This window comes from Phaenicophaeus curvirostris, chromosome 4 (assembly GCF_032191515.1).
Source record: "Phaenicophaeus curvirostris isolate KB17595 chromosome 4, BPBGC_Pcur_1.0, whole genome shotgun sequence".
Classification (NCBI taxonomy): Eukaryota; Metazoa; Chordata; class Aves; order Cuculiformes; family Cuculidae; genus Phaenicophaeus; species Phaenicophaeus curvirostris.
The window spans coordinates 15,079,224-15,092,006 of NC_091395.1; the positions used below are offsets into that span (position 1 = coordinate 15,079,224).

The 12,783-nt window shown below is 36.4% G+C and overlaps 1 protein-coding gene across 6 annotated transcripts in view; it reads right to left on the minus strand.

The window, feature by feature from the left end:
• The window catches only part of TTC29 (tetratricopeptide repeat domain 29), a 288,808-nt gene that overhangs the window by 37,794 nt on the left and 238,231 nt on the right, over positions 1-12,783 (minus strand). For all 6 annotated transcript variants that reach the window (XM_069855337.1, XM_069855336.1, XM_069855339.1 and 3 more), the window contains one exon: positions 10,079-10,310. In XM_069855337.1, coding sequence (XP_069711438.1) covers positions 10,079-10,310 — 232 coding nt within the window. The remainder of the gene's footprint in view (positions 1-10,078; positions 10,311-12,783) is intronic.

The window sequence follows — 12,783 nt, forward strand, 5'->3', positions numbered from 1 at the left end:
CTCAATTACTGCATTCTTGAACTGCAATGTATTCATTTGTGGGCAGTGGGGCAGCCAGTGGGAGGGTATTGATTGGAGTATAATGTCATGTGTAGCAGCGAGAGTAAGATGAAAAGTGTTTTCTGCTTAATGGGTTGGTATTAAGTAGGTGGGAATGGCTTCTAATTAGCCAACAATTGCTGTGTTTCTCAGTTTCCCTCCTTTCCCTCCTCCTGTCGGTCACCAGCTGCCAATCTCTCTCTCCTTTTCCCTTTTTGTGTGGAGTTCATTGCTCACTGCAGTGAAAGCCTTTGTTTAAAAAAGAGGGCTCCCAGGGTCTCATCTGCCAGGGTACAGCTTGCTGCCTGCGATGAGTAGCAACTGTCAGTTTATTTTATCTCAACCTTTTCATCATTCTGCTGAAACTGGTCGAGTGAAACCACCTGAGAGACCTGAGGATTCAGTACCTACAAGTCATTAGCCAGGACTGCTCAGTCTCTCCCCACACAGCAAGTCAACTGAACACTGCTTAAAATATAGTCAACTTTAACCCCCTATTTTCCTATGGACATATTGGAACTCTTCCTGCAGCTTCTGGATTTTAGTTTCTTGGTCATTCTTTAAACATACTACAACTATGATTAGTGAGTAATATAGCTTCCCGTGTTTCTCAACACAAATTCTCAAGCAACACATTTTAGAAATACAAACCATAATATACTAAAATCTATTTATTAGAGTACCTTTGACGGGAACCTCGCTCTTAGGTAAGTTATGTTCCCTGTCATTAATATTATCCCTAGAAATTCCCCAAATTATTTAAACCCCTGCTTCCCTACAAGTTGTTGATAATGCATCTCGGATAAAAGGGACAAATTCTGCTCATAGTTACACTTGTGCAAACCCCCTCAAATCAATTAGATTTTATGGGCATCACAAAAAGAAGTATTTGGTCAACAATTTTTAGTGTATTTTTAACATTTTCCTCTTTTTGCCATATTGTTTCTCTCTTTATGAACATATATATGTATATATACTCCCAACACACAGTCACCTTCCAAACAGCTAATATAATTGCAGTACGATAACAAAAAAATTTATAAAAGTAAGTGAGAGAAAGAAATATTTTATTTTGAACTAAAACCAAATTAAATTTATCTGAATTAAATTTCAAAGTCATTAGCCTGAACAATCTTTTTCTGGTAATCACAGCTAACTTGTTGCAGTCATTACAAACAGTTTTAATACAGCAGCTGAAGTATTTCTTTCCCCTATGTAAACTGTGAGCCATTTCAAGATGTGTAAGAGATGACAAGAACACAAACCCAGTTATCCTCCAATAGATCAGTTGACTTTCTAATGCTTAAAATAGTCAAAGCTTCATCTCAGTTATCTTCCTACGGCAGCATAAGTGTGCATACTTGTAAGAATAACAACAAAATAAAACATAATTTGCTTTAATATTATTCTCAAAACTGAGCTAGAGGTAACAGGATAAGTTTGCTCTTGGATAGTTGCATCTTGGAGACATCTCAAGGTGCCATTCAGCAGATTGATAGATTCTGGAGTCACAGGACTGGGCTCCACAGCACTCTGATGTGACATCTTCCACCAGAAAAGAAATATAAGGATAACAGAGGGCTGCAAGTGCTGTACCTGGGATAAGAACTCAATGGGTAGCCCAGAACTACCAACACTGTGCAGCATGCATCCCCCTTTCCTCCTGGTGCCTACCGGCCATAACATTCAGATTTTCCTTGACACCAGCTACTGGAGCATGATCCAGAGTTCCTATTCCTTGGGTGCACAACATGAGCTGAGGAAGACTACTACATGGCATACTCGCCCTCCATTTTTCAGGTTCAATTTTATGTGAGCAGTGAGTTGAATGCACAGTACTATCATTTAGATGCTCAGTTGAGATCACAGACAGCTCAATGCCTGTGTTCATGTGATATGTAAATATCAGACAGTATGAAATACACCTTCACAAAAAAGATATGGTTTGAGTATCTGCTGTCACAGACATTATAATTAGCATATGAATAAACATAAGGTTTAGATATGAGAGATGCTGGGCACTTGCAGTTCCCATTTCAAGAACTGCTGCAGTAAGATTAATTCCCCACAGGAGCTGACACTAGCTACATTGTGTTTGACTAACAGCTGTAGCAGCAACATCTCAAAAACTAAAAAATATGCCAGAATTTTTAGGAAAAGGAATTGTATTAAAACACTGTAGCAACCATGGCAAAAAATATGAAAAAAAACCCACTTTGATTCAAGCCAATTTCAACTTGGCCTCCCCTAATCAGTCTACCTAATACTTATTAATGTCAGTATTACAGGATAGTAGGTACACCTTCAAAATGATGTACTTGTACGACATACTGTTGAAAACATGGTATAATTACTTGGCTCTGCGGCAATACTTGTATGAGCCCTTAAAGGGAAATATTCTGTATTACAGATAATATTGAATGGTTAACTGAGTGAGTAGAAGCAAGTGGATGAGCCTGAGGGTATGGTCATCTACTTAAGCATGCATTTGGATCTTCAAGCTAATTAATCACCTGGTTGTATACTTAAACTTAGTCAATCCATTCACACAGGTGATTAAGATCTCTTTAAAGGCTATTTTGATACTTCACAATTTTCTATTAACCAGCTTACCAAGAGACTCAATATGAAGTGTGATTCTTTCCAGTGTATTCTCTGATCACAATGTAATAAAAAACATAGAACATGAAGAACAGTGCCAAAATGATAAGTATGAAAAAAGCTGAAATAACTTTCTTAAAAAAAACCCCTATTGATTCTACAACAAGCACAAAAGACACACCTAAGAATGTGTAGATTGAGATGCTAGCTACTGGGTACAGAGATATCTGACTTTTAATCCTTAAATATTCACTGGAAAATAAAATCGGGATTTGGATTGAAGGTGTGGGGCCAAAAAGGGAGAGAGAATAATTTGCAATATAAAAGTGAAGAACAGGAGAGAGAACAAAAGAGGGCACAGAACAGACAGGGAATGAGGAGAAACAAAAAGAAAACAACTATTTAAGAAACAATTAAAAAAAAAAATCACAAAACATTCTTGCTGATTACAGAAAAAGAATAAAAAGAGAGCTGGATTTTTTTGGCAAAAGTCATATGGTTTCATAAATACATTGACTGAAGTATGAATTACGACACTTCACTTTTTAAAATAAATTGGCTCATTCTAAATGTAAATAATTTAAATCTAGACTGTCCTCAGACCATGGAGTCTTAATAAAACGAGCAATTTGTTACTTAAGCAAAAGAGGAACATAAAAGATTATGAGGAACATAAAAGATTATGTCTAGGCAGGGGAAGGCATCTCAGAAAAAAGCCCTCAAAGATACAGCAAAGAAAGCTGGGTTGGGAGACCAAGGAGAAGGAAGATGTTTGATACAGCAGTTGTGACTCTTGAAATGACTCTTGAAATGGTTCTGTTTTAGAAAATATGCACTGAATACAGTTCCTTTGTCTTGGCTTTGATTTTCTGGGTCCAAAGATTCTTGGGGAGCTTTTGGTAGGGAAGGGTTTGCAGCAGAGAACTGTTTTCATGTTGGCCTTAGGTCAATCTTTCTCAGTTGGCATGTTTGTAGACAGTGCCAATAAAAGGTTCTTTATGAAGTCTAGATGACAACAACCCTCCCAATATTAAACAAAAACATAAAAGTCTGCTCTTTGGTTCTTTCTGGGGATCAATTTTCCATTTTGAGGACAAGAGCTAAAACCACTGCAGACATCTCTGCTCGTATATGCAGCAAAGGAAAAGGGCCTATGATGGGCACACACAGAGAAGCCCTAGGGCCAGTTTGAAGTATGCCAACTGGTTATTCCTCCTTTGCAAAGATCAGGGAGCTGCTAGCAGATTGCTATTCTGCTTTATGACTCTTCTCTTTTTCAATGCTTTTCTTATGCTCTGGACTGCAGACAAACTTGCAACTTCTAAGTGCCCCCAAATCAAGGATTTCTCCAGAAGTTAAACAATCTTTTTGGGCAAAAGCTTAGTTTTCTTTTTTACCATTCAAATGTCCTACAGAATCATTGCAGGACTAAGCTTCTGTCCTGAGAATCTTCACTTTTTAAACCAGTAAGGGACTCTGCTTTTGGTAGAAGTACTGACAGTGCAGTGCACAAAGCTACATTAAAGGGTCTGACAATATACTGCAGCTTGAACATCACTTCCAACATTTTTTTCCACAAGAAAGAACAATTCACCTTATTTAGGAAACCATTTTCTGCTGATCTAGAAAGCTCGTCTGAGAAAACACAGCTGGATGCCAACAATGTTTAGCACAGGATGTGTCTAAAGCAAATACACGGTGAGATGAGATGTTTCCATAGAAAATATCAAGTGGGAGAAAAATCTAGATGAGGTCCAAATTCTCCTGTGAAGATGTTTTTACATAACAGTAGATGACAAGAACACTCACAATCACATTAGACAGGATAATAGTGAATTTTTTGTAGTTATAACACCTATCTTGGCAAAGATGATGAAGAAATATCTAACACATTATTCCATGATGAAACATTAATATATATTCTATGAATCTTCCTCTCAAGTCTGGTACTGTCAGTCCGCAGACATGGCCTAGATCTAGTCCTGCCTAGCAATTCCTAATTATTTAAGGAAGTAATTAAAAAGGTTTTTTTTCAGACTAACATCAGCCATCAGCAGGAAACAGAACAAACTACTGCACTCCTGGCAAAACTGACATAAGTGTTTAAACTGTGTTCTCAGACTCTTCAATGAGAATCTTCCGTGCCCAGCCACTAATCACAATGTGCTGAAAACCTTCCCTGTCACCCTCAGTTCCTCTCTTCACACTTGATTTTTCTGTAGTCCAAGCAACAGTCTCACTTTCTAAAAACAGAGTATATCACTAAGCAGACCTAATCAAATACTTAAAACCAAGCGCCAAATAACAATAAATAAAATAAGATATATGAACTGATTTTCTGAAACACAGCTGTTCCATGTAATCAACATCTATATAGAAGTATGCTGTTTTTCAACATCTACTTAAGGCATTCTGCAGTGTTATCAAAGGTATAGCAGTACAAAAAATAACAGAGATATTCCAAAACAAAAAGTGAGACAAACTAAAATTTAGCAACTGATGAGTGCTGGTGACGTAAATAAGGAAAGGCAGTGCAAGTTTAGAAAATTTTAAGGAAAAAAAAATGACAGAATCACCTCTGAACTTTTTTGGTTTTCACTAATAATTTTCCTAAATGTATATATTTTGACATTTCCAACCACGGTATTTTTCCAGGAGTGAGTAAATTATTCTGTTTGATCAATCCCACAAAAACGTGCAGAAGCCATCCTGTGAATTTCAGCAGGGGACACTGAAGCATTTGAGCTACTTTTGAAACACATTTATTAAGAATTGAGCCTTTGTTTCTCTGGCACAGGGACAGCCTCACACCTCCTTTCCCTAAATAAGAACTAAGATTATAAATTAAGAATGTGAACAAGTGTATAATTCATGTCCAGTTGTATTTTTGAAAACACCAAAATCTATCTCTAAAATCCTCCCAATTTCTCATGGCTTTTGGTTATGTTAATGATATATTCTGAAAAACTAAATAGACTCTCAGTTTGTATAATTCTGACATAAATCATAAGCATATAGAACTTGAGGGAGAGTCCATTACAGGTCTTATCTCCAGACTCTTGCACAGTGAACAGGCTGTGGAGAGAGAGGAGTGGCCCAGAAGGTCATTGGAGGCACAGGCATGCTCTCCTTCCAAAATGAAGGTCTGAATCATTCCTTTTTTTACAGCAATGACTGAAGAAAATCATAGTTTGTCCAGTTAGAATTCAGTCTAGCTGCTTTATCACTGACAGCATATACATTTAATTATGTTTACTCAACAAGTTAGTTACAAAACCCTATGACATACTACCAAGAAGCAACATGTTAAAAGAAAATATTGAGTCTGTATGCTTATGTATTTGCCTTCTGCACACGCTAACTGCAGAGTGGACTTCATTATGTAATAAATGAGCCAAACATATAACAGACACACAAACTGTGTCTTCGAGGGAGTGCATGTACATGCACAATTTCAGTAGTCCCACATCAGTATTGTGATATGCCAAAATCTACGACAGAGCTTTAGATATGAAATATGCAGTGAAAGGAATCTGCTAACACAAGCCTCTACCTTTCCACTGACATCATATAAGAACTATTTTAGGGATGTATATCAATGTACTACACAAAGACTTGCTAATTTTATATTTTTGATCAATGCACTGCATCTTTTCTTTCTCTTAAACATTCTCAGATAAAAAAAAAATCTGCTACCACTGATGAACATTTACTGGGCAGATACAAAGTATAACATACAATGCACATTCCTGATGAAGATTAGTTTTGATTTGCTGAAGTACAGTCAAGCATTTTGGGTACAGTGCTACGCCATAACAGCTTTATTTAGCATGCATTTGAGGTAACTCACACAATTTATTAATGGAAGAAAGACAAGATTTGTAATGCTTGAAATTTTCCTGGAACTACTGTACTTCAGAAAGGAGAGACAGTAGAAAGGCAGTTTATCACATTATGAAGCAGGCTGTTCTACTGTTGGACACTATTACCAAAATGGCCCATAAATTACATGGCTGTGGTAAGTTACAGTAGAGAAACGTTAGCAGAATTTGTTTAGTGTAATCTTTGACCTCATCTCTCGCTTCTGATTTTACCATTCTTTAGGGGTAATCCTCTTAACGAATGACAAAGCCATACAAAAGCTCAGTCTAAAATGCACCTGTTAAGATCTCTATTAACAATTTTGTGCTAGTCACATCTTTTACAGAACAAATATTATAAAACATCTTAAAGAGCTTTTAAAAACGTGAATTGGTAGAATGACAAAAGGGACATTTCCACGTTATAGAACGTACCATACATCTATGAGACAGAGCTGGAGAAAGAATATTGAGGGACTACATACCGTGAGTAAGAACAAAAACTGACTGAATTGTATTTTCCAAGCTATGTTTTTAGCTGATGCATGTATTTTAAATCATGTTGAAGGCTGCTCAGTTGTGGAGTGCTAGAAATAGTTCTGATCATACTGAAGTTGATGGTACAGGATAATTCCAGTGATCATAAGACTTCACAATGAGGGTTAGACAATCATTTATGCTGCATTTGTTGCTACTGTAAAAAAATAACTAAATGAAACCAAACCAAACACAGAAAACCTGTGGGAAAATGTGTCAATTCTGCAAAGTTCTCCAAAGCCAAGAAACGTAAATCAAAATTGTGGTCAAGAACACATAATATTTCTCAAGAAAACAATTGTCACAAGGCTTTCTGCCCACTGATTCTGCTGATAATTTTTTTTATGTTGGACTAAACAAAAAGATCAATAAAAGTGTATTTGTTCTTGCTGTGGCATCTCATAATGGCACAAATAACTCTCTTGTAAGTGAAGTCAGGCGACTGAGTCAAATGCAGCAGACAGAAACACATTCTCCTTTGCATTTATAAACACTGTTTTCTGACAGCCCCATCCCTTCTGTCCATGACAACTTTGGTCAAAACATCCATTTTATTAATAAATGTTGAGGTAAATTGAGTAATTAATGTTTCTTTCTGCCTGATTATCGAAACAATTGATTTAGAAAATAAGCCTTGGTTGAAAGACATAAGGTATATGGCAGTACTTGAATTTAAATGTCATCGTTCCTCCACTAGCCTAAGTATTTCTTTTCCCTAGGAATACAGAGACTACTCTGATTTTTTTTTTTCTTGCAGAAAAATCAGTCAGAACAGTTAAAAATAAAAACTTATTACCTTCCTCCTTCCTTTCATTAAACTACCCTGCAGATTAAGAACTGCCATTGTATCTTGTCTTTCACTGTTTCAACCTCAAAAAGACTAAGAAAAATCTAGTAGATTAGTGCTTTTGAGCTGTTTGAAAGAGCTAGAAATACTGTTCTATTATCACAGCAGGAATTTCCAAAGTGATAAGTTCATCAGAGGATGCGCAGACACTCTCGTGGAAGGTAGGAAAAAGTCTGTACCTGAAACTCAAAGGTGGTAGATCCTAATATTGAATCGGTGCCAGGTCATGTTCTGCCAGACAAAGCTATTAAAAATGTAACGCCAGTACTAACAAGAGGTTTGGCACACAAAACATGAAGAATGTTACAGATTGTGCTGACAGTGTGACACTATGTTTTCCTGGATGTAATCTGGGTATCATGAGAGTAAACTTGGAGCACTAATGAGAAGAAGGATATTGAACTGGAAGAGCTGCTAAATATGCAGTAGCCACAGGGTTCCTGTAGTTAACTGGAACTAAAATGAAAACTGTAATGCCGAAAGTAACAGAGAGCATACTAGGCAAAAATATAGAAGGAAGAAAATCTCAGCAGGCAAAACTTGTTTTGGTACCACGCTTGCCAGGACATAAAGGGCTTTCCTAATCATATTCTTTTTATCCCTGAAGTCCTGTTAAAGGGGAGCACGAAACTTGAGCTTAAAGGGGCACGTATTGTTTCAGGATATAAATGAGTTTCACAACTGGCTGGAAAAAGCAATGTACAAAAGTTGTACAGAAAATCTCTATAGGTGCAAGAAGCAAAATACATGTTGAAGATACAAGGATCACACTATCCCCTTGGAGCTCCTGGGTTTTTTGTGGGTTTTTTTTTCTGTTGCCATTGTGGTTTTTTGTTGGCCTCCTATTTACATCAGCTATAGCTAATGATCTTTGTATGGAATGCATATAAACTGCTTGACATTGGATTGTTCTTTGACCATCTCTGTTGGAATTCACAGCACCTGTGCTACAGACCTAGGAACTTAATAACCGTTGCAGGAGGCAGGCACTCAATTAACTCCACCACCCAACAAATCTGTTTGTGAGTATGCTGGATATTCACTTATTGAGGGAAAAAATCATAAATATATATAGTAACTGAAAAAGAAAAGTATTCTTATTAAGAAAGAATTGCCCTGTTACCAACTCTGGAACTCTAAACAGAGCTATGTAATTTATTATCTCTTCAGCATGCCGATGACTGTCCTCATTCCACAATTCTGAGTTTCTTCTAGTGTTGCCTCTGGTATCCTGGCTCTGGTTAAACTGCTAACATCTTCAGTTACCAGACTATTAACCACTTATTTTATATCTAAAATTCACAACTGAACTTACACTTAATTGTACCAAATCCATGAAAGGAAAAGACACACAACAAAACTCAAGACAAGCAGAACTTTTTCTTTAAAAGTATGATAACTGAGAGAATTTGGACACAGTAACTCTAAAGATCCATACATATTATGACTTTGCTCCAGTTGTCATTTTTTCCTACTGTACACCAGATCCACATTCTCCACAGGAATGCAGAGAGGAAAGTTTTAAGGTGGAGTAGATTTATCCCTCTTCCTTCCCCAGTAAAGTACAGTTTAGTAGCATCAATACTTGAAGATGCATGAATCAGTTTGTCTTTTATTAATGTAGGGTACTGGGGGAAAAAAAGTAAAGAAAATTTAACCCGTGAAAAGAGAAGTCCTCCTCTTCTCTTTATCTGAGACAAGGAAGACGGAATCCCAGAGTTGCCTTTTTTTTTCCTCCTCCAATGCCAAGTATAAGCAAGCCGAAAAAAACCCAGCATGTTCTTCTGAATTCAGAGTTACAGAATTACATTCACTATATCAAGCAGAAATTACCTCTTACTTTGAAAAACTGACTGAAAATGAAGATCCTTATTATCTTTTCTTTAAAAATTAAAAATAACAGTATTTGACTAAACTAATACATCACTGCTTGCTCATATGTGTGATGCTTTGGAAAACACTGAAAAAAGTAAATTACCATTCATAACAACTACAATTCGTTCCTTTCTCCCTGCTATATTGTACTTAAACCTACTTAATTCAGTCTTTAAAATAAGCACACAAAGGAGTAAATCTAACCTCCATTCAGCAGAAGGATTAAATCCAGGAAATAATTTAATAAAACTCTACAAGAAAAATGACTTAACTGTTGAGGACAATACAGCACTAATGCGTTTCATAACCAATGTCTTACCAACTGTAAGAGGGTCAGTGCACATGTCACTTCTGTTATCCTTCCATGCCAGCAGGTACTTGAGGCTGATGGGATCTTCTGCTTCTATACGGCTGTTAAATGCCACCATCAGTTTATGAGCTTTCGCAATGCCGCAGTAAGTCTTTGTTTCATCCACTAAGGGCAAACTATTTAAAGTTTTTGCTGCCTCAGAAGCCTGACTGAAAGATTCAAAAGCTTCATTATAGTTTCCCTAGTAAAGAAGAGAGAAAATAAAAAAAAAGAGAAAAGAATTGTAAAAACTACTTGTAGTCACCTGTATTTTACCTTGACATTAGAGCCTGCTCCTCTGGCACCTCAGAGATGTTGCAGCTGAGAGACCAGCCCACAGAATGACTCATGGCATGGTATTAAGCCAATCACTCTCCCTTGCTGTTTCCTAACCTCTAAAATCGAGATAACACTGCTCATATCTTTCTCAGGAACTGAATCGTTTTCTGGTTGCCTGTGTAGCATTTTGAATGCACAAACCCAAGTATATCAATGCTAAGAGTTAGTATTAATTCCAGCCAGGCCATTTAGAAATTATTGCTATTGTTTCATTGTTTAACGTCTCCATGGCAGGAAAGGTCCTAACTTACTATTTTGATACTAAATTTTAGAAAAGAAATCTTAAAAATGGGGGGGAAAAAAAAAAAGAGGATAAGAGATCTAAAGCACAGAAAAGAACATAAATTAAAACCTACAGATTTGTGGAGGAAGCAAGGGTATGCTGAAAACTGGGTATGTTCCTAATCACAAAATAAGGAACAGTAGGAGAAATATAAGCCAACTCTTGCTAAATAGAAAGCCCAAATATGTTATCTGTTTGTCCGGCAGAATACAGAAATCCAACATCTATGAATCCAGTAAAAAAGGGGTACAAACTATAGCAGATAATAAATTAAGAGAAATTTAAAAAAGTATATCCAGAACAATTTTTTATGTGAGATATAGAAAGAAAACTCCTCAACTTCTTGACCAAAGAAGAACAAAGAGAAAACCAGGGAAAATCATGATAGGCTGAAGAATACTGCTGAAAAGCTAAAAACCAAAATCTTGTTACATTTCTTCATCTTTTGCATATTTCTACTTTGCCATGAAGCTACTTTGAGTTACCATCAGAGATGGAGTCAAAATAAGAGTAGCAGGAGAGAGAGATGGTAATGTAAAAAGCAGCATACCACCAGACCTAAACAGAGCATAAATAAAAGGTTTGAAGAAATCTAAAGACAAAGAGATTGAATTGCTGGGAAATAAATTACATCTGTCATCAAAATTGGGTAGTATAACCTAGGTTTGAAAGATAGCACATTTTGTCTTGGTATTTTACGTGGCAGTGTGCAATGACTTCACATTCTATTATCACTATTGTCTAATGTTTAATTATAGAAAAAGAATTAGATGAAAATTTTGGCAAGATCGTCAAAAAGTTAAAAAAGAAGGTTTTTGCAAGGCTTTGAGGAATTTCAAAGGCACCTAATACTACTACCTGAGTGGTTATGTGATAGCAAATGGAATTAATTCTTTAGAAAATGAGAGGTTATTCATACTGCCTGAATTATTTGTAGCTTTTAGTGGGTTCTAATTATCTCAGGCTCAGGAAAGTGGCTTTGAAATAACACGGGCAACTCTGCAGTGGCTTCTTCTAAACACAAGCCAGCTCTAATATCTAGTAAGGTCAAAAAAAAATATTAGGATGCATCAAGAATGCAGTGCAGAAAGCTAGAATTGATACAGTCTATGTAAATAAGGCATAGATTAATAAAACCGGACAAAGTAAATATATGCCAAATGGCAAACACAAACCAGGAATAGACTGAAAATTGTTACAAACTACAATAGAAGAATAAGGATGAATTAAATATAATTGAAGAGCAAAAAATTTAAAAACCATTACAGATAGCTCTCTCCTCTTAATGGATTGTTTATAGTGACAATCTTGATGGGAAGCCTATTAAGCAGAAATTTGGGCATCCTTGTGAAAAAGACAAATCAACAAACAAGACAAGGCAAAAAAAGGCTTTGCTGCGAGCAAGTAATTACGGAACTGTTTGTGTTTTACCTTACTCTGAATGAATTAGTTCTGGCTATTTTCAGAGCTAGACAAATTTCTTGTGGCAGTTTCTAGATATCTGTCATTAGCATTAAGAATAGCCTGCTTGCTTCCTGGAAAGCGCTTTCCAGTTCTCCCAGCTCATGTGGAATTCTGCTGCCCTGATGACAAACATTTTCAGAGTTGTCTTATCCTTTTACTCTTAGCTTGATTTAGTAGGATTAAAGGTACCTTCTGCATAGAGTACAGGAAGAGAGACTCCAATTGATACATTTTGCACTTGGTACCACTTTTAGGGATCAAAGTTTGTATGACTGCTAAAATGTGCCTGTAATTAGAAAAGGAGAAAAGAGTAACAGAAATTCAGGTAATCTTTAGGCTTTTTTAATACAGCAGGAAAGCAGAATCAGGTCTATGAGGACACAGCAATGAATAACGATAAGCAGTAGGATTATAGATAAAAAGCAGAAACGTCTACCTACCATACTTATAGGAAATATACTGGGTTAAGGGAAGTAGTGAGTGATGAATGCAGCAAACCAGACTAAGAAACTTGAGTAAAGGGAAGTAATGGAGTGCATCATGCTAACCCCATCAAAGTTCGCAAATTAAGTAAGAAACTTGCTTAACA